Source organism: Balaenoptera ricei, chromosome 6 (assembly GCF_028023285.1).
Source record: "Balaenoptera ricei isolate mBalRic1 chromosome 6, mBalRic1.hap2, whole genome shotgun sequence".
NCBI lineage: Eukaryota > Metazoa > Chordata > Mammalia > Artiodactyla > Balaenopteridae > Balaenoptera > Balaenoptera ricei.
Genome location: NC_082644.1, coordinates 47,614,216 through 47,636,772, shown reverse-complemented (window position 1 = coordinate 47,636,772; position 22,557 = coordinate 47,614,216). Strand labels below are relative to the sequence as shown.

The following is a 22,557-nucleotide window of genomic DNA, read 5'->3' as shown; positions in this document are numbered from 1 at the left end:
AACTCCAACATCATGGAGATTTTTCTCCCATATCCCAAAAGTTTTATATTTTTACATTTTACATGATCCATTTTCATTTAATTTTTGTACAAGGTGGGAGGTTTTAGTTTAGGGTTCTTTTTTTTTTTGGCATATGGATGTCCAGTTCTGACACTATTGTTGAAAAGACTAAACTTTCTTCACTGAATTATTAGAAGATATATTTTTGATATGAACCGGTGTAATATGTGTATAGTTTAATCATTAAAAGAGTGGGTTTTGAAATCAGTCTGCCTAAATATGAATCTCAGTTCTACCACTAATTACTTGTATGACAATGACCAAGTATTTAACCTCTTTTTGTCTTAGTCTCCTTTTCTGTAAAATGAAGATAATCATAGTGCCTATTCTATAAGGTTGTACGAGGATTAAGTTATTACATGTTACACACATGGAAAAGTACCTGACATATAATAAGTGATGAATTAGGGTTAGCGTTTATGTAACTTTACAACTGTAGATTTGCAAGCATGTCCCAGAAATGCATTTCCAAGGAATATTGGAAATATCGTGACTATTTTTTCCAATTTACTACAGTTGCCTATTTGTGTATCTTCCTCTGTGAATTACTACTGATTTATTAATTTATAGAATTTACTTATGTATTATACATATTAACTCTTTAAGTTTTATCTATAACAATATTTTTCCCATTTGGCCTTTTTATCAATTACACCAACGGTGTAGACCTTCCTGTTTATCTGCTAGCACTGGATATTATGACCCTCTCTATCGTTAGTTAATTTGATAGACAAATGATGAGATGTCCTTTTAGTTTGTGTTTTGGATTTGTAGTCAAGTTAATTATCATTTCATATTGTAATTATTGTATCAGTTAATTTTTGTTGAGTAACAAGTCATCTGAAAACGTAATGGTGAAACAGCAAACATTTATTATATCTTAGATTCTGTGGGTCAGCTGCAAAGTTCTTTGATCTAGGCTGGATTGGCTCATCTCTGTAGTCAGCTGATGGCTTGGCTGGGGCTGGATGGTCTAGGATGGTTAATGCACATATCTGGCAGTTGGTCTATTGGGCCTCAGCTGGAATGGTTCATGTCTGTATCATGTGGTCTCTCATCCTCCAGTGGATTAGTCTGGGCTTTTCCTCATGGTGGTCTCAGGGTCCCATAGAGCAGTAGGAGGGGGCAGGCCCAGGGGAAGAGCACTTTTAAAGCCTCTGATTTTGTCACATTTGCTAATGTTTCATTGATCAAGGATAGTCTCATGGCCAAGCCTAGATTCAAGGGGTAAAGAAGTAGATTTCACTTCTCAATGGAAGGAAATGCAAATTATTGTGACCATTATATTTCAATCTACTGCAGTTAGCTATTTATTTTATAAAAGATTTTGGTGTTTTCTATAGTGCAATCTGTGAATGTTTTCCTTTATGGATTTGTGTATATTCATGCCTTTGGATGACCAGACTGTAAGCTTCTTGAAGGCAGAAACCATATTTTATTCTTTTCTTCATCCACAGAAGGCAGCATAGGGCCCAGCTCATAGTACTTATTAAGTAAGTGCTTATTAAATAAATTCACTCATCGAAGGCCAGGCTTGCTTGCTTGCATATTTATTTATTTAACCATTTATTTATTTATTCCTTCATCAGCGCTTATTGAATAGCTGTTATATGCCAGGCACTGTGCTAATTGTTAGAGATACAATAGTGGACAAAGGGCAAAACAGAATTCTCTTGTGGTGTTTAGAGTGAAGCATTGTGACTGGTAATGGAACCTAGTGAGACATGGGTTCAAATTCTATTTGTCTGTCGCTGGGCATATTACAGAACATCTGTGAGTTTCTTTTTTTAACCTATAAAATGGAATATAAATCCCTTCCTTCAAGGGCACAAAGAATTCAAGCGCACAAAGTTTGTAAAACACCTTGCATAGTACCTATTACATAGTCTATAATAAACAATGTTAGCTTTCTTCCCGACGTGGTATAATCTGAAGCCTGCTGAGAACGCTAGCCCTCTTTCTTTGTCATTCTCTTCTTAGAAACGATCATGGTCCTGAACTTCTCCCACTACAGACTCACTTCTTTGGTTTGCTCTTCTGACAGTTCTCAGAGTTGTCACTTTAAGCTATTCTTATTCTCTTTTTTCGTGCAAGCAAATCAACCCAAATTGCCTTCCTTATTGGGATCTGGAGAACAGGGAACTTAGGAGTTAAAGAGCTTGTTGAATTCTGTCTTGGACGATAGAGATATTTGGTTGTGGGAGTGAGTGTGTACGTCTGTGCACATCTTTTGGCAGCAGAAGGGAAAAGGGAACTTGGCAAGTGATTGAAGCAGAAGAACCCAGAAGGAGAAGGTGGTCTGGCTCCAAAGATGGATTCCTCTCACACCAGATAAATTTGCTGGCAATGGACGAATACGATTGAATTAGAGAGCATCCCTCTCTCGGGGCGAAATGATAGGAAAGATTATAAGGCAGCATTGTAAGGCTTGGGGGGATTTATGAGGTGGGCAAACCTCATTTCTGGGAATTCCCACTCTCTCTGTCCTGTACCCTTCCCAGCTTTTTGGCTGCCTCTCCTCAATGTCTTTTCTCTCTTGGCCCAGTTTCTGCCAAGCTCCAGAATCCTTCAGGTACCATCCTGTCAAAATGATGAACATTCCAAATTCCCTCACGTTAAAGGTTTGTCCATTTACCCTGCTACCCTGGGGTGACAGAAAAGGCCCTGGGGAGAAATTCACACTTGAGGGCCTGCTTTGCCATTAGCCTTTGTGTGACCACTGGCCAGTCTCTTTTCCATGGGCCTCAGTTTGCCCTTTATAAAGTGTGAGGCTTGCACCAGGCAATCTCTAAAGTCTTTTCCAGTTTAAACAATCCTTGATTTGATGGTGCCATGCCTCCTCCAGGCCCACCTTACAGAAATGGAGTTTTGCATGTGAGTGTGCGTATGTGCTGGGCGTTTAGTGAAGTCTTACTCTGTGGATGCCATGTCTACTCCCGTATAAAATAAAAACTTGCTTGCTAACTGACTGGTGGCAATTCTGATGTTCTAACTAGAACATGCGGTATTTATCCTGGATGGAAAATTTCTGGCGTTCACGGAGCGGGTGGGGTGGGATGCTGTCTCCTCCAGGAGGCGGACGAGGGTCCTGTTTGTCAGGGAGGCGGGGATGGGAAATGGGCATGCCCTTGGGGCAGACAGGCTTGGCGCAACTTCTGAGTGAGAGCAGTTTGTTGTTAGAGAGACCCAGCCTAGTCATATCAAGGGTGTCCTTGTCTAACTCCCAACCGTGCATGTAAAAAGTTAGCAACTTCCTTTGGTTATTTCCAGGCTTGTGCATGTTGGTATCTTCTCGTTAATTGCCCACTATCTTCTTGGAAGGAAATTTGAGGATGAAATTATTGCTCAGAGACTTATTACATACATAAAAGTATCCTGGAAACAAACAAACAAACAAACAAAAGATTAAAATATTGGAAACATGCCTGGGAACAGGATTTCTTCTGGGGACACAAGAAGGGAGAGGAGACGTGAAAAATACTTTCACATAGAGTTGACACATAGAAATGGTGCCAGTAGTTCTTAGAATCCAATAAAAAGAAATTAGTGTCAACTTTAGGATGTTGACATTAACCAAGAGAGAACATTCTAGTGGTGAGTCCTATTAAACACTTACTCATTCTTCAAAATCCTGCTCAGTAGTTACCCTTTGGGGGAAAACTTTCCTGACTCTCTTCTCATATCCCTTTCGCTTTGTCCTGGTAATTCCAACTCTCCTTCAGGCCAAATGTCGCTTCCTCAGGGAGCCTTACCTGATTCATAAACCGTTTCTCCACACCAGCCAAGTTTGATTAAGTTCACTGTTATGCTATCCCATAGCACCTTATAATTCTCTCTCATGGTACCTATCATGGTTCCAGTGTTATATTTATTTATGTGATTGGTTTGCCATGTCTGTCTTCCACATTTGCCTGTAAGTTACATACGGGTTGAGATCAGATCTGTTTTATTCATTGTTGTGTCTCCAGGGTCAAATACAGTACTTTAGCACATGGGAGGTGCTCAATAAATTTGTTAATGGATGAGTAGACATATAAATAATTTAATGAGTTTTTTTTTTTTTTTTTAAACTGAAGAGAATTCTCCTTTTCTGGACACCATAAAAAATAACTAAACTAAAATCCAAACAGTTCCACCAAATAATCTTGGATAGTTTTGGGGATGTCTTTGCTTCTTTGCTCATTGTCAGGGCCTTGATTTCAGAAATGCTTTTGGCCAAGACCTTATCAGTTCATTGCCAATCCCCTGATTTCAAAAATACTTTTGGCCAAGGTAGTGCTCATTGTCATTTTACATATTTAGAACTCTAAGATAATCTGCTGCTGTTACGAAGGTGAGACAACCAAGGACACTTTGGAAAAATTTGATACATAGTCAATACCAAGCTTCCAAGAAATCATACAGACAGTCGTTCCGAAGATGTGATACCTTATTCCAAACACGTATTAGTGAAACTCCACCCAACACCACAATTCTGAGGTAATAAGAAGCACAAGGGAATAGCCCCACTTTGCAGTAATTTAACCTGCTTTTTCCTCTTAGCTGGCAAGTGCTTCAAAGGTTGGGGAGCTGTGTTAATCAGAACTTGCCTCTGCAGCTGTGCTGAACTTGAATGTGGATGGAGGGGCACAGCAGACTAATTGGAGTCAGCACCTTGTGAGGCAGGGACATGTATTTTCATTGATAGTTATTCATTTAACCTTTCATTTTCTTCATCTGTAAAAGTAAAATTGTTAAAAGTGATGACCTTTGAGCTTTTATGTTTTATTTAAGCAAATTCCTTTCTCCCAAATGAAAATTTATGTGGAGCCGAAATACAAAACAAACAGATGAAAGTTAAGCTGCTCAGTGAGAGTGTGTATGTGTGTGGGGACATCTGGAATGCGCTCTGTTAATTTCACCTCCGCCGCTCTCAGAAAGTTCTGGAATACCTTTTTTAGAAAATGAGAAATAACAGCTCCTTGAAACACAGTTTGAAAAGCATGACTGTGTCTCTCATTTCTAATTCAGTTTGGTTCTACTACACGGGTGTAGATTTAGGTCCACAGTCCTTTCTATGACTGTTTTTAAAGAAAGATATTTCCATGTCTTAGATGATGGGTCATTATTCAAAGTGTCATCCTAAATTAGAAATCAATCCCAGGAAAGAATCAGGGTTATCTTGAAGCAAAAGGACGGTTTTGTTGTCCTCAAGGTTTGCAAACCAGGGACGCTGCAGAAGCCATGGTTGGGAGAGTCATAAGGGAACTGGAAGGCCCTTGAAGCCTGACCACAAGTTTTAGATGATCGGCTGTCATCCAAGCTTCTCATTAGGGGCTTTTCCAGGTAGGACTTTAGCAGAATCAGAAGTCCTTATAGGGTTTTTTTTGTGGTTTTTCTAAGAAAGAGTTACGTGACTCAGTCCCAGGTCTGTCGTGACTGCCTGACTCCGTTTTATTTTTGGTCCCTGTCAACCACACCTGGTCCATTTTCTATGTTCTTTCTTAGGGGATTTCTCTTATTTTTACGTTTCCTCAGGGGGTGTTATTATATTTTTACAGAAGCAATAGTGAGTATAAGAAAATCTATATGCAGGGACTTCCCTGGTGCTCCAGTGGTAAAGAATTCACCTTCCAATGCAGGGAACGTGGGTTCGATCCCTGGTTAGGGAACTAAAAGATCCCACATGCCGCAGGGCAACTAAGTCCACGCACCGCAACTACTGAGCTGGCGCCCCTCAATGAGAGAGAGAAAACCCACACACCACAACTAAAGAGAAGCCTGCGCACCCCAACTAGAGAGAAGTCTGCGCGCCTCCATGAAGATCCCGCGTGCCACAACTAAGACCCAATGAAGGCAAAAAAAAAGAAAAAAAATTACTAAAATTAAAAAAAAAGAAAATCTATACACAAAAAGAAGATTTAAGCAGCATTTTGTGTTCACCACAATGAGATTTAGTGAGAAAATGTTCCTGCGAAATGTTAGATGCTGTTCCGTACAGCACACAGAAAACATAATGAGCAGAACAATGTTGTAGGATATTGTTATGCTTCAACTGTGATGAACAGTCATTTGTTAACCCGATGCATGCCGTGCTACATTGGCCAGTATCTCCTTACAAACAAGACACACTTTTATGCAAATATTGAAAAGTGTTTGTGTGAGATCTTTGCTGAGGAAAAATAATATCAATCCCCAAAACACGTTAAGAGGTATGAAATTCCATATGCATCTTACTTACAGCAGACTCTTAGTCTTGATGTTAGAAGTGTGAATTGAACTGATTAATGAATTTGATCCAAGCTCTTCAGGCTGTGGTTGTAGTGAAACAACTCAAAACCTGTCTGCGACAGGACTTGGAGAGGGTAGTTTTGTAGTGGAAGAAAAGGTGCTGGTTTGGGGACGGGTAGCTGTGCAAGCCCAGGTGGGCTCTGTCTCTTGGCATTTGTTCTCAGGAAAATGTCACCCATAGCAGATTCCTGGGTAGCATCAGTCGCAGTAGCATTTACACCTGTCACTGTGCCAGTAGAAGAACCCTTTCGAGAAGCCACAGGCTACAATTGTACCTGTGGCAGGAGGGCCTCTGCTTCTCTCTTCTCTTTGAAAGGTGAAGTTTGGCCACTCTCCTCCTCCCTTTTCTTATATTTTATTTTAATCAATTTTTTTTTCAGCATTGTGGAGTGATGTCACATTTCCTATTACTAGTCCAAAGTTGAGAGAAAAAGAAAATGCGTTATATGGATGTGATCCAAAAAGATTTGGAGTGAGTGTAGGGATAAATGATGAGAGACATATATATTTCTCTGGCTCTAGATTCCCTTACAAGTGCACCTTTTTAAGGGAAGAGCAGTTAACATTTACTTTTTTACATTTAATTTTTATGTGTAGATAATATTCCAGTGGTTCAAGAGCATTGTATACATTACGTATACAGTGAAAAGTGTTCCTCCCGTCATCGTCACCCCAGTGACCTCATCCTCCCCTAATGGGTCACCCTTGTTCTTAGCTTCCTGTATCACCTTCCAGAAATTCCCTGGGGCATATGCAAACAAGAACAAATACTGATTCTTGTTTTAGGAAAGCTAAACAGATGATTTTTAAAATTCATTCCAGGAACGTGGTAAGTATTTCTTCCTGTATCTAAAACTCATGTACAAAATTCTTCTGATATTTTATTGTAAGTGGCAGTACAAAGGACAGAGAACTCACGGGTGGAAGAGTGCTTCCTGTAACTGACCTGCTGAATAAGGGTAGCAAAGTGTAGTCAAATCCAGATTCTCAGAGTATACAGTTTCCCTTTCTATCCCTGAAAGTAAAGGGAGAGAGCTGGGAGGAACAAAAGGAAAAAGAAACTAGACCCATACCTAGAAATAATTTACAGATGCAGTGTGGTTGTCTTTTCAAATCAACTGCTTTTTCTATTATTTCCTAAAGTCATTAAATAAACCACGGCCAGTGCTAATGCAGTTCGGTGAGTTCAGAGCAGAGCCCTTGGTTTTGGCAAATCACTCAGCTGGCCCTAGAAATGGGGGTGGATCCCACTGGAGCTGAAAGAATTACAGTGTTTCCTTCCTCTTGATGACTCTCTCTGGGAACATGCCTGGAAGGAGTGAGTGTGGGAGATGAGGTGGTGCTTACTCAGAGGCAGGGCTGGATGTGTGTGTGTGCGTGTATGGGTAGCTGTGCTCTGGTGTTATTTTTGGAGGCTGTAATTCCACGGCTAGGTTTCCTAGCTCATTCTCTCTTGTGATGCTTTTCTTATCCTAACCTCTGTTCCCTCTCTTGAAATCCTAAAGTTAAACCAATGAGGCTAGAAGCAAGATAGATGTTTGAGGGTCAGGCTTGGGAACCCATTCTACTCAAGATTTCTTCCCTCAGCGTACTGAGTTAATATTACAAGAAAAATATTGCAACACCAACTCCTACTTACATTAAGACTTGACTTTGAAATTCTTCCTAGTGAATCAGATAAAAATGTAGCTCCTAATAGGGTCATCCTCAAAACATCACTGTATACATCAAACATTGGCAAATGCCATCGAAAACAAATTGTATGAGGACTTCATGGCAGGCACAGTGCTTGGCATAAGTAGGTCTGGTAAATGAATACCAGTCAGCTCCAAACCCTCAGCAACCACTGATCACCCTTCTATAGCATTTTGTAAAAGCATAACATTTGCTCCCCCCCCCAATAAACTCAGTAATTATCAAAACAGTCTTGTAAATATGGGCAAAGGGGTCAGTTTAGACTCAGAAGAGCACTTTCATTTTAAAAAAAATTTTATTGAAGTATAGTTGGTTTACAATGTTGTGTTAATTTCTGCTGTACAGCGAAGTGATTCGGTTATACATACATATATTCTTTTTCATATTCTTTTCCATTATGGTTTATCACAAGATATTGAATATAGTCCCCTGTGCTATACAGTTGTTTATCCATCCTGTACATAATAGTTTGCAGCTGCTAACCCCAAACTCCCAATCCTTCCCTTCCCCACCGCCCCTCCCCCTTGGCAACCACAAGTCTGTTTCTGTTTCATAGACTGGTTCATTTGGGTCATATTTCAGATTCCACATATAAGTGATATCATATGGTATTTGTCTCTTTCTCACTTACTTCACTTAATATGATAATCTCTAGGTCTATCCATGTTGCTGCAAATGGCATTATTTCATTTTCTATGGCTGAGCAATATTCCATGGGGTATGTGTATATATATATCACATCTTCTTTATCCATTCATCTGTCAATGGACATTTAGGTTGTTTCCATGTCTTGGCTATTGTAAATAGAAGAGAACTTTCATTTTTAACCTCATTTTTCAACAAGTGGGAGCCAAGTGAATTGGTGAAATTGAATTAGATCTGGTATAAAATTTGTCCATCTGTCCATCCATGCATCCATCTAGCCAACAAATATTTATTGAGTCCTCTATATGCTGAGAATAGGCAGAATATTCCTATGTAAATCAATGCAAATAAAACAGCTTCAATTCTCATCCTAATGGAATGTATCACCTAGGAGGAGAGAGATCAAATAAAATAATCACAGGTTGTGGTAATCTTTATGAAGGAAACAAATAGGAGGCTGAATGGAGGGTGGTGGGATGAGAGTGTGTAGATATTGTAGATAAGATAGGTAAAGAAGACCTCCATGAGACAGGCATTTAAGCTAAGACCCCAAAGGATGAGAGAAATTAGCCACGCAAAGAGTGGAAAAGAGCATTCCAGGCACAAGTATCAGCATGTCCAAAGGTTTTGAGGTAGGAAAGGGCATGGTATAGCTAAGGAACTGAAAGACCAGTGAGAATTTGAATTCCAGCTCTGACTTCAATAGCTGTGGAAGATAGAATAAGCTACTCAATCTTATGAGCCCTAATTTCTTTATATTTAAAAATGAGATAATGGCGCATACTCCCAGGAGAGAATTTGATGAATATTAAATGAGATAACATGGAACCTACTTGAATCACTTTACATCTACATAAAGGTCCCTGAGACTCCAGTAGCCCTCGTCACCCGCTGTGCTTGACCTTCCCAGTCTCCTGATCATTTTACGTAGACTTGAGAATCAACCATCACTGGAACCAGGAAACAACCTCCATCCCTGGTATTTCCACATTCACCAAGAGGAGAGAATAGGCACAGATTCCATTTGCTTATCTTTGAAACTTTGGAAATGAGAAGAGAAAGGGAAAGAGGGAGAGGGAGAGAGAGGAAGAGTGAAATGAGAGGGTTTTCTTTTTGTAAATGTGCTTTATGACTTCGGAAATAAATCTTAAAAGTCAGGTAGGATTTTGTTTTTACATTTGGGAAGATTTGAGATTTGGGGCTAGGTGTTCAGAAAACAGAATAAAGAGAAATGAAATAATGGTCATTGAGTACCCTGTATATTGCAGACACAGTGCTTGGCAGGTTATGTAGTTTATCTCATTTAATCTTTACAAGAATTCTGCAAGACAGGTCTTACTAGGCTCATTTCAAAGATGAGGGTCAGAGGGAAATGTAGACTTCACTCAGTCCCTCCCTTACCTTGCGGAATTTAGTGTGGAATCAGGCAATACTTTGATAATGATGAGAGTCTATAAAGTTAGCATATGGTGTATGTCATTGACATATTTCTTTAGAGTACTTTATTATTGGGGTAGAACCACATTATCATTAATTGATCAATAATTAATGATAAATAATGATATTTATTCAGTTCATGATAATGATAATAATGCCATTATCATGAATTTGTCTCAATTCAGCAAACACTTACTGAATACTTAACTATGTCTCAGGCACTGTAATGCGTAAAGACACCTAGTGCACATCTTGTTTTGGGAATGGCGAATAACTGATAGTCCATTACAGATAGGGCGTGCAATGGGGCAGGAGTGGTTAGCAGGGTCTAGGTGATGAAGAGTCTTGATGCCATGGTAAAGAGCTTTGGATTTTGTCCAATGAGATATAGGCACATGATCAGAGTAGCATTTTAGAAAGACTGCTCACACAGTTATTTTTAGACAAGGCTTTGTAAACACTAGCTTATCCTGTGGGGCCATGTTAATAACCTTCCTCATATATTATGTTCCCTCTTTTCCTTTTAGCAACAGTGGACGGTGCCATGGACCTGATCTTGATCAATTCCCTACCTCTCGTGTCTGACGCTGAGACATCCCTCACCTGCATCGCCTCTGGATGGCGCCCCCATGAGCCCATCATCATAGGAAGGGACTTTGAAGCCTTAATGAACCAGCACCAGGATCCACTGGAAGTTACTCAAGATGCAACCAGAGAATGGGCTAAAAAAGTTGTTTGGAAGAGAGAAAAGGCTAGTAAAATCAATGGTGCTTATTTCTGTGAAGGGCGAGTTCGAGGAGAGGCAATAAGGATACGGACCATGAAGATGCGCCAACAAGGTAACATGCCCCTTGGTTGTGGGCAGGTGAGGTCCACTGAGACACACACCTGCCTCTTCTTGGCAGCTGCTCACTCAGGCTGGGTATGAGCTGCCTGAGAGCATTAGAGATAAGAGATCATCTAGTCCAACTCCCTCACATACAATCCTTTCACTAGACCTTGTGCCTAGTTCATGAGATGAAATGAAATATATCACATGTTCTACTAAGGGCTCCATGGTCCTGATGGAGATATGAACATGTTACGTGTATGTAATATGATTCACAGCAATGAAGACAAGTGCCCACCGCCAAACTATGGGCTATTTTGAGTTTTCTCATTGATTTTTCATTTGATTCTTTGTTTTCTTTGCCTCTGAGTATTCTTAACAGAAGTTAATGTTTTCAGAGGAAAAATATGGTGGAAATAAAAAATTAAGGGAACATCTCTCAATAACTCAATTTAATTAGTTACTTGGTATCGTGGTTATCTATTGACATAGTAATGTTGTGTAACACACAACCAAAACCACGGTGGCATACAATGATAAGCATTCATAGCTTGTGAGTCTAAATCAGCTGGGTTGATGAGGTGGCTTTACTGATCTTGACTGGGCAGCTTTCTCATGTGTATGGATATTGGCTTGCTATAGGCTTATTAGGCTGGCCTTGGTTGGGCTACCTTGGCTCTGTTCCACGTGACTGTTATCTGTTAGCAGGCTAATATAGATATGTTCTCATGGAGACAGCAGGGGTGCAAGAGAGCAAGCGGAAGCACACGAGGCTTCTTGAAACCTAGCCTTAGTACTGTATACCCTCACTTCTGCCTCACTTTTATCGCCCAAAACAAGCCAAAAAGCTGAGCCTAAAGTCAGAATGGGAGGGTATTACACAATTACATGGCCAAGAGTATGGATACAGGGAGGGATGAAGAATTGGGGCCCTTTTTTTAAGGCTACATGATTTAATTTTAGAAGTTGAGTACCCAGGCCCAGCTCACAGAACACCAGAACTTTTGAAGGAGGACCTTGAGAGCCTTCTGCAAAGGAAGAGTACTACTCCTTTCTATGCCTCACAAAGCAGTGATGTGATGGAACCTTTCTCCCAAAAGAGAAGTGGGTCCTAAGCTGTATCTTTAGGCCAGTCCACCAAACTCATGGCAGTTGGAGGAGATGTCATTGTAAACATTATTTAATGACTCTGTTCTGCCCTAAGGCTCCCAAGTTTGGACAGGCAGGTAGACTTCTGGTGCTCTTGATGCTGTCTACTGGGAAGAAGGTACAGAAATGACCTCTCCTTGTTCTGATGGAAATGATCTGGCCCCTCACCCTCAGTCCCGTTCTCTGGGTTGGTTATAACTAAAATGAAGGGGTCCTCACCAAATTAACATCATCATAACCACACGAGACTGTGGACTGAGGATGTGTCATTTCATGAGACAATGACATTGGGAGCTCTTTAGGATTTGATTTTTAATTGTAAAACTGATCCAGATAAATAATGCACCTCTGCACATTTCTGATTGTCAGCTTTTTATATAGGAGTCTGTAGGTTTTTTAGATTACTGCTTCTCAAGGTTAAAAATGCTTATAAAATCACCCTAAGGGTCTTGTTAAAATGCAGACTCTGAGTCAGTAGATCCTTGGGGAGAGTCCTGAGATTCTGCATTTCTAACAAGGTTCCAGGGGATAAGATGTTCCTGGGCTGAGGACCATACTTTGAGTAGCAAGGGGTTAGAGTCAGCCCTTAGCTGGGGTCTACCTGAAAATATTTCTTTGAATTTGCTAATGGCGGTAATTTAAAAATTTGAAGGCAGCAAGCTCATTTTAAGATCAAAGTGATAAAATCATTATTCATCACAAATGAGGGAAAAGGCCCTCTTAGCAAAACTATAACATTCACCTTTAAATGGCATCAGGCGAGTGGGAAAAGTGCACAACAGAAATTCCCAGGAATGCAGCTCTCTGGTGAGGGAAGAGAGGTTGAACAAAGGGATGTGAGGTGTGCCAAAGCTATCGTGGCTGAAAAGTCGGCTCTGTTATTTTTCACATGTGTCATTTGGGATCTGACTTGTGTAAAGAGTTATGTCCTTCTGCTGATATGCCCACATTCTGAATGAAGATGATCTGAGATTTGTGCCCCAGTGGTCTCACAGGATTGACATGAGAAGTGCCCTTTCTGGGCTGTCCTGAAAATGTATAAATAAGAATCCGTAGAGCAAATTAAAACAGAATATTGGGAGTCAAAAACCAACCGTAATGATCCCTCCAACGTGAGAGTCCAGGTCAGTACAGGTATAGCATAGTTTAAGTTCAGTTAAATGAGGCGAAGATAGGCATGGATAGTTAGGAACAGTGAAGAGAGGATGGCTTTTAGACTCACATTCACCTTAGTTTAATTCTTTCTCTACCACTTACCAGCTGTATGGCCTTAAGCAAGTTATTCAACTTCTATTGGTCTCATTTTTCATCATCTGTGAAATGGGTATAATAATATCTTCAAAAGCATCTTAGGTTTTAAATAAGAGTAAGATGGTATACGCAAGAAGCCAGCTCCCATGAGTGTAAGATTTGATTGACACAGTAGATAGGTTCCTGAAAGCTCGCTGTAAAGTGAGACATTGCAGAACAATTTACATAATAATAACAATAGCAGTTTGTAAATGGTGGGAATAGGATTTAATGCCAAGCGGTCTGGCTTCAGAGTCTGTATTTATTGCACTACCCTCTCTATATCGCTCTCACTTACTTCAACCACCCACCCCAATTCTGAGCACTTGTTTTATCAAGTACAACAACTCTAGTTGAAACCCCAAAAAGCAACCTAGAGCACAGAGATACGGGAGTGGAGGTTAGTCAGACATGGGTTTGAGCCTAGCTCTGCAACCGCTGGTATAACCCAGCGCAAATTACTTCCCTGAAATCATAGTTGGCTCATTTGAAAAAATAAATGGGGATAGAGACTTTACCACGTACATCTGAGAATCAAATGAAATCACCAACATTATCTGGCTCACAGTAAATGTTCAGTAATTGTCATTATTTAGTGCCTTGGAATGAGCAGTAATTTAGCGGGACTATTAATTTTACTACTCAACTGTGGAAAATGTTAATAACATCTTTTAACATAATTGTGGAGGTTTAGACAAAATAGAAAAATAGGAAGTATTTTCTCTCCTGTATTTGAATAACAACATCAACTCAAGCTGTTGAACTGATTTTCTTTTGTTGACCATCCAACGGCTGAAATATGGTGCAAGGAAAGTGATATCCTTTATGGTGAGTCAAGAAAATCTCCAACACTGTGTCTTCATGACACTCTTAATTCCCTGGTAAAACCACGGGAACTCAGGAGTGCCTGCCTAGGGACACAGCAGGATAGGATAAACATCACTATATCCCTGCTTGCTGCTGACTCGTGCATCTGGGGAGGAAGTGGAAAATCCATTTGAGACGTGCCAAAACACAGCTTAAATTGGCTCACATACTCCAAATGGCCAAAGGGATTTTTATCAATGGCATCATCCAAAAAAGTCAAAAGCAGTTTTTTCAAACCTCCCTGCACATTGCATCTGGGGGCAGGGAGGTATAAATGAAGTTTGGAACGTTTTCACATCCAAAGATCTATTACAGAGTGTTCCATCAGAAGAAACCTAGGTTATTTTTCTTCCTCTTTTAGTTTGAGAAATGGTTTTGCTTTAAGAACATCCAATTTCCCAAACATGATTTGTGAAGTTGACCGAGAGGAGCCATTTGTATCTAAATAACTCAAATGAGCATGTTAAATGTATGAGGAAAATAGGAAAATTTGAAATCAGATTCATTCATTTATTCTTTCATTCCACAAGTATTCTTAAACCTCTATTTGTGCCACACATGGGAAACACAATGAAGTTAACATTTCCTGAATACTTATTATGTGCCTGACATCTCCCTAGCAACTTTCTGTACATTGCTATGTAATTTAATCATTACCAAATGCATATCTGATGAGGACTATTATGATTTCATATTAATAGGTAAGTCTTATAACTATTGTAACTAGAAGCATTCATATACGTGGTTTCCCGTGTTGGACCTGGGAAGGTAAACTTGGGTCTGATCCCTGAGCTGCCTTTCAAAACCGCCATGAGCCTACCCTCCTGGAATGCTCAGCCTAGTATGAATGGGGCTGTAATGGGGAAGGGCAGGGTATACGGAGGGCAGTATGACGGCACTTAACCTGGATTCCAGGATTGTGTAAGGCCCCTGGAGAAAGTGACATCTAAATGGAGACCGATGAATGAGTAGGACTTGGTGAGACACAGGGGAAAGGAAGGAACAGAAGAGAAGGGAGAAAGTTCATGACTTGGACATGAGTGATCACGTGATCTGTTCGAGGGACTGAGTACAGTTCAGAATGGCTGGAAGTGAGAGGTAAGGATGCCAGGCCTGGAGCAGGATGAGTCTGGAGGGCCGATGTCTGGAACAAGTGTGGAGCTCTTGAGTTTGTGTCTCAACTTTCACACTTACTGTTAGGAGGCCTTGGGAAGGGACTTGGTCACCCTTAACTCCATCTCCCACACTGACAGACTGTGGATATCTGGTCTTCACAGGGCTGTTATGAAATTATACAAAATAACAACGGACATAAAATGACATTATTACTCTCAGTTTTTATTTATCATTAAATTAAAGGAGACAACTGAAATTTAGCTCAATTATTTTTCATCCATGAGAAGCATCTTTGTTTATAACTTTTACTACCTTCTACTTTCTTCTCCACCGCTTAAGGAATAAGTGAATTGTGTTCATAGTTAAGGTCTGTGAGTTAATTAATCAATCCAAATGATCTCAAGCAAGTCATCTTCTAACCTAGGCCTCGGCAATCTCATTTATAAAATAAGGTGTTATATCACCTATGAAAGGCCTCTGGAGCTGAGCTACCTGCTTCAAATCCTGGCTCTCCTGTGAACTTGCTGTGTAATCTTGAACAGGTTACTTGACTTCTCTGGACCTTGATTTCCTCATTTGTAAAAGTAGGATAATTGTAGTACCTATATCCTAGAGATATTACAAAAATTACCTATCTCCTAGAGATATTACAAAAATTAAATATGTGTGAAGTGCTTAGAACAATGCCTGATCAATAGGGGCTTATTGTTTTCATGATCCAGTCGAGTCACATGATTATCAGTCTATGCGTAGTGTGTACAAGTCAGACTCCTGTGTCATCAGGAAGCCCAAGGTGCAAGGCTGGCTTGTGGATGCCCTTTGTTAGTCCTCAGCAGAGAACAATCCACCTAGAGCCATGAATGCGGGAGGTGGCCGGTTGGGCGGCAGGGGAACTCTGGTGTGACTGTGTTCCGACGCCCAAAACAGGGAGCTTAAGAGGTGCAAAGTCTGAAATAATAAAAAACCACAGAATGGGGAAAAAGTAAAGCCACACCGGAGTTGAGCCGAGTGGAGAATCTCGGTTCCTTTTCAGAATACAATGCTGAGCGAGAAGTCCCACGGTCAGCTAAACAATCTTCACACAAAGGAGCAGAAAATATAAACAAACCACAGAGAAAGGAACAACAGCCTGAAATGGTCAATTAGTTCTCACAGGAGCCTAAGGGCATGTCGCAGAGAGCAGTTAGATTGCTAAATGAAGCGCCTCCTCAGGTGAGAGGGAGCCCCGGCCAGTGGCCCCTGCGGTCCCCCGCCTGCCTTCCCTGCCGTTCATGGCCACACTGAACGTGTCACCACAGCAGCGTGGCCTTTGTTTATGTTTGGGAAGGATCCTGACCTCTTCTAAGCACCCAGGGGTTTGGCATACATCATTTACTATTCCTAACAACCGTTTAAGGTAAGTACTTTTACTCCTAAATTACAGATGAGGAAGCTGAGATTTTCAGAGGTGAAGTAACTGGGTCAAAGAAGTTCAGTAAGTGGCAGAGGGTGGCCTTAAGCCCAGGACTGTCTAATTCCAGGGCTCACGGTGTTTTTTGATCTCCACCACTCTCCCTCTGGGTCCGCCCCACGTCACTATCTGCACCACGGTATCTGTGTGGGAGTCTTCCAGGACCCTGTGCCCAGGTCAGCAGGCGCTGAGGAAAACAAGCAGATGTACCTAAAGCTCAGGTCCTTCCGAGCCTGGTTCAGAGGCATCTTCTGCCTTCACAGGGTAGCTCTCTAAGCTCTCATGAAAACCAGCTGACTCCTGCCAAGTAATAGGCCTCATCTTCTGATTCAAAAGATATATAACCTCATTTTCTCATTTGTTTTTTCTCTCTCTTTTAAAAGCTTCCTTCCTACCAGCTACTTTAACTATGACTGTGGACAGAGGAGATAATGTGAACATATCTTTCAAAAAGGTATTGATTAAAGAAGAAGATGCAGTGATTTACAAAAACGGTGAGTATGGGTTTTGTGTCATTCCAACACTGTTGTGTGAGACATCAGATAGCATAAAACATACTGGGTCATTATCTTATTGCAGTCTTGGGGGCAGATGTTTGAAGTAAAGCTACTATGATGCAAGCTAATCAGATTCTATGGTAGAAGCTGTCTTAGGTCACGTGTTTGGTTACTTAAGTAAATTAAAGTGGAGGTGTTTATACATATATGAATGCACCTACCTACATTGTACATTTACAAATATACAATATGAACTATGAACGTACAATAAAATCCCATCATGATGTAATACGTGGGGTCTCAAATTCTGCCATGTAAAATGGGATGCTGTTTGATTGCAAGGCTAAGCAAATGACCAGAGTGAGCCTGGAAAGCCAATTGGCAGTGGTTCTGGGGGTCCAAGTGCGCAACCCAAATCTGTCTGGGTCTGACTACGGTTTGGCACCACCTGGTGGCAGTTGCCTGATGCCGCTGAAATATTGATGGGGACTCTTCTGAGTTCTGTGGATGAATGACTTACAGGTTGGAGTAGTGATTCTAGTTATCTCTTAATTGATTAGTCAGCAAGGTTACCTGACATTTTCCCCAGCTTTGTCAGTTTGCCTCTCCCTGCAGAAGATGAGAAATTTAGGCTACCCTCACCTTCATGTGTTTGGTGGTAGATCCTAAAGACTAACCTATCTGCTCCAACACCATACTTTTCTCAACTTTGGGGAGAGCATTCGTTAGCTCAGCCTTTTCATTCTTCTCCCCCCATCTAATATGCTAGAGCACATTTTCTATATCAGGCCAGAGAAAGCTGATCAAGTGGAGGGGGCAGACAAGGAAACAGGAGTGTTTGAGTGTGACCCATTGTTCTCCACTTTTCTCCCTTACAGGTTCCTTCATCCATTCAGTGCCCCGGCATGAAGTACCTGATATTTTAGAAGTGCATCTGCCTCATGCTCAGCCCCAGGATGCTGGAGTGTACTCGGCCAGGTACATAGGAGGAAACCTCTTCACCTCGGCCTTCACCAGGCTAATAGTCCGGAGTAAGTGATGGTGTGGTGTTAGGATTTTTTGTTGGAAGTAGCAGAAACTGACTCTGGCTACTTAAGCAAAAACCAGGGATTAGTTGGAAGTATACTGAAGACTTAAAAAAATTGATGGAAAAGCTGATAAGCAAATTCCAGAAAAGATCTTCCAGGGAAGATCCTGGGCTCAGCACTGGGGAGGGAGGGTGGACTTTCTCTCTAGGATGCTACCATTACCCTAACTTAGCTTCAGTGATGTTTCTTTTACTTCTAAATGTTGAACTCTCAGGATGAACAATCAGATTGACCTGCCATGTGTCAGGTGTCTACTCGCCTAGACCAGTGAGTTATAGACAAGGGTGGAGCCACATACTACATACAGAATGGTAATCCCTGTGAGCCGGACAGTCTCCCCAAAAGTGTCTGCTACAGGGAGATGAGTTGGGCCTTCTGAGTTGGCCTAATATCTAGTTAAACATTAAGTCTCCTGTAAATCCCAACTTTCCAGATCATTTAACTCTCAAATGTGATTTCTGTTTTCAGGTTTGAAAAATGCAAGAGTTAGAACTGGTGAAAACTTCTCCCCCATGATAGCTATCAAAGTGGGTAGTAACTGTGACCAGTGGTTTTTACAAAAAATGATCTATAGAAAGCAAAAAATTTGCCCTGAATTTTCTCCGGTTATGTTAGGTATTCATGATATTAAATGTTCAGGCTTTCAGGTCTAAGTACTAGGGATGCCCTGTCATTCCTCTAATGACTAGCTTCGCTAACTTGTGAAGCGTACTTATTTTGCTTTGCATTATGTTTATGCATTCATTCATTCATGCAACAAATCTGTGTTGATTATAAGTCTCTGCCAGGCATTGTGTTGGTGTTGAGAATACAAGGATAATAAGATGAATCACCGTCCCTTGGGTAATTCCCAAGTAGAGCAGGTACATACATAAATAGATAAATAGATACTGCGATATGACAATAGACATATGAAAAGTGTGGTTCATCTAATTTGGGCAGGTGAAATCCCCTTTCGTTCCTCTCTACTCTTGGAGAACCTGAATGGCAAGGACACAATTTGCATTCATTTCATTAAGATGGTCTCTCCAGTGTGATATAGCACCATGTACCAGGGGCACTCAGAGTCTCGGGTAAATTGGCAGATTTTCCAGCAATATCAGAAACATCAAATGTTGATATACGGTAAAAGGTTTAAAGCTTTTTTTTTTTTTAATGACAAAACATACATGACTTATCATAGATTAGAATTTTAAATTTCCCTGAAGTTTTAAGATAAAGCAAAAGACTTCAAACACATTTTGATCTCCAAGTTGTCTCCTTTTCAGATGGCCAGAAGCACATTTATTCTCTTTGGCTCTTATTTCAATAAAACTGTCTGAGAAGCACTGCTAATATCTAAAATCATTCTAAGAAAGTTTGAGTTGGGCCACAACCATCCTATTTAAAAGTACTTCCTTCCATTTGACCTCTTTGATGTTTACTAACAAATGAGGTACAGTTGAAGGCATTTGTCCATTTCTCATAACTGTAAGGTATCTCTCCAGGTAGATTTGAACCCTAGGAATAGTCAGTGCTTAAAGATGTGTATTAAAAATCAAACTGGTTATATGTGTAGGATTTCTTTTTGGCGTAAATTCTCTCTCCATGGCAAAAGATTTCTCAAAAACATTAAGTTTATAAGATTTTTCTCTGGGGCTTCCCTCGTGGCGCAGTGGTTGAGAATCTGCCTGCCAATGCAGGGGACACGGGTCCGAGCCCTGGTCTGGGAAGATCCCACATGCCGCGGAGCAGCTAGGCCCGTGAGCCACAACTACTGAGCCTGCGCTTCTGGAGCTTGTGCTCCGCAACAAGAGAGGCCGCGACAGTGAGAGGCCCGCACACCGCGATGAAGAGGGGCCCCCGCTCGCCGCAACTAGAGAAAGCCCTCGCACAGAAACGAAGACCCAACAGAAAGAAAGAAAGAAAGAAAGAAAGAAAGAAAGAAAGAAAGAAAGAAAGAAAGAAAGAAAGAAAGAAAGGAAGGAAGGAAGGAAGGAAGGAAGGAAGGAAGGAAGGAAGGAAGGAAGGAAGAAAGAAAGAAAGAAAGAAGCTTTCATTAAAAAAAAAAAAAGATTTCTCTCTGTATGCCACGGATCTATGGTTTCCTAAAATACAAAACCATGAGGCTTTTGAAGAAAATAACAGAAGCCTAACTGCATACTTGTTGCTTATCAAGGAACTCTTTTCCTGCCTTCTGCATCCCTAAGAGATCACCTTAAGTATTTCCTTGAGCTTAATCCCTTCCTCTTTCCCAGGATTAGGAGTGAAGCTGGGACAGGTCTGCAGATCGGTGCAGGGTTAGAGACATACTTTAATGTAACAGGAGAACCCCTTTCATCTCCAGTGTCTGCCATCATTAGTTTTCATCATGTGAAGATAATCTGTGGTCTGGCTCTCAAGAAATCACTAATTGTGCAGAAGTATTTTTCCCTTTATATATTAAGGCATGTAAATATTAGCTTTGAGACATTCTGTAGCTTTATCTATTAAGTGGTTGCCTGTAAGGCTGGGTCTGTGTTGACAGTCTTCCTGATTATTTTAGAGAAAATACTGATAGCTAGGAGTTCTTGCCAAAAATATTATAAGCTGTAGGCACAGGTCCAAGTTTACCACCGTGAGACTAATATTCAGGGACAAAGACGTTAGTTCCTTTCAGAAGAAAAATTAAACTAAATTCCCGACCACAAACGGTCACCCTACCCCACTCCCCCTGAGCTTTCCTTATCAGAAGGTATCCTAAATAACAATCTGAAATCACCAAGTGCTGGAGAGAAAGAGCCAGGAAACACGAATCTAGAAGCATTTTACCATTCTTGTACTTTCAATTTTGTATCTTGCTTCATTTCTTATATGTTTCCTACCTGAAAAATATTTGGGGGCTACTAGCTCCTGCTTCCCCTTTTAGCCGTCTTCTGTCTCCACATTCTTTATTTTTTTTTTAATCTTTATTTTATATTGAACTATTTACAATGTTGTGTTAGTTTCAAGTGTACAGCAAAGTGATTCAGTTACATATATACATGGATGTATTCTTTTTCAAATTCTTTTCCCATTTGGGTTATTCTCCACATTCTTTAGACTGGAGGTTCCCAAACTCTGGCATGCCTCAAAATTATCTGAAACACTTGTGAAGCATAGGTTGCTAGGCTACCTCCAGAGTTTCTCATCCAGTTAAGTAGGTCATTGATGGGAGTCTGGGATGTGCATTTCCAACAGATTCCCAGGTAATAGTGATGCTACTCGTCAGGGGTCACACTTGGAAAACCACTGCTCTTGTCTCTAACCGTAACTGCAGCTCTCCAAACATACTACGTTTTCCTCCTGACCTAGCCTTTGCCCAGAACACGCTCTCCAGCCTTATCTTCTTTGCCACTTAGGGGGTCCTGCAGATTCAACTCACATACCACCTCCTCTGAGAAGCCCTGCTTTATGCCCTATTCCAACCCTAAGGCAGAATTAGGTACTTCTGTCTTTGTCGTTATCATTATTTTCTATCACATGTCTGTTTCCCACATTGGACTCTTAGCTTTTAGAGAGCAGAGATTGTGTTTTATTTATCTTCGTTCACCAGTGCCCACTCACGTGACTAACATGTATCAGGTGCTCAATAAAGCTTTGGGGAATGAAGGTGCTCCACTCACCATAGTCTTGTTTTCCTTAAAAAAAGGATGTGAAGCTCAGAAGTGGGGACCTGAATGTAACCGTGTCTGCACTGCTTGTATGAACAATGGGATCTGCCACGAAGATACCGGAGAATGCATTTGCCCTCCTGGGTTCATGGGGAGAACATGTGAGAAGGGTAAGTCAAAAGTGCTTGATGAGTAACCTGTGGATTTAAAAAGCCATTGTTGCTGGATCTAGAATTTTAGATCTGGACCCAGTTGGGAATGGAAGCTAAATGGCCTCTGTGAGCCCATATGGTACCTTTGTGTAAATGCAAAAAAGGTGCCCTTTCTTAAAGGCTCTTTATTGTCATCCCCTGAAAAGTTGTAATAAGTGTACAAATCTACAACATCTATGATGTGAACGCCACTCCCTAGGTTTGTGCAGTCTGCAAACTGCACTACTGGGGTTGTGCCTGCAGTGTCCTCTCTGTGAGGCAGTTTCATTATCTATAAAATGGGCCATAAGGGTGTGTTTACACTGACAATTCCACAGCTTACATTGGATTATTTTCCATGT

General features: G+C 40.9%; 1 protein-coding gene across 3 annotated transcripts in view; it reads left to right on the top strand.

Annotated features, from left to right (window-relative positions):
* Positions 1-22,557, top strand: part of TEK (TEK receptor tyrosine kinase) — a 101,713-nt gene that overhangs the window by 31,624 nt on the left and 47,532 nt on the right. For all 3 annotated transcript variants that reach the window (XM_059924629.1, XM_059924627.1, XM_059924626.1), the window contains exons 2-5: positions 10,635-10,946; positions 17,192-17,302; positions 18,184-18,336; positions 22,043-22,174. In XM_059924629.1, coding sequence (XP_059780612.1) covers positions 10,635-10,946; positions 17,192-17,302; positions 18,184-18,336; positions 22,043-22,174 — 708 coding nt within the window. The remainder of the gene's footprint in view (positions 1-10,634; positions 10,947-17,191; positions 17,303-18,183; positions 18,337-22,042; positions 22,175-22,557) is intronic.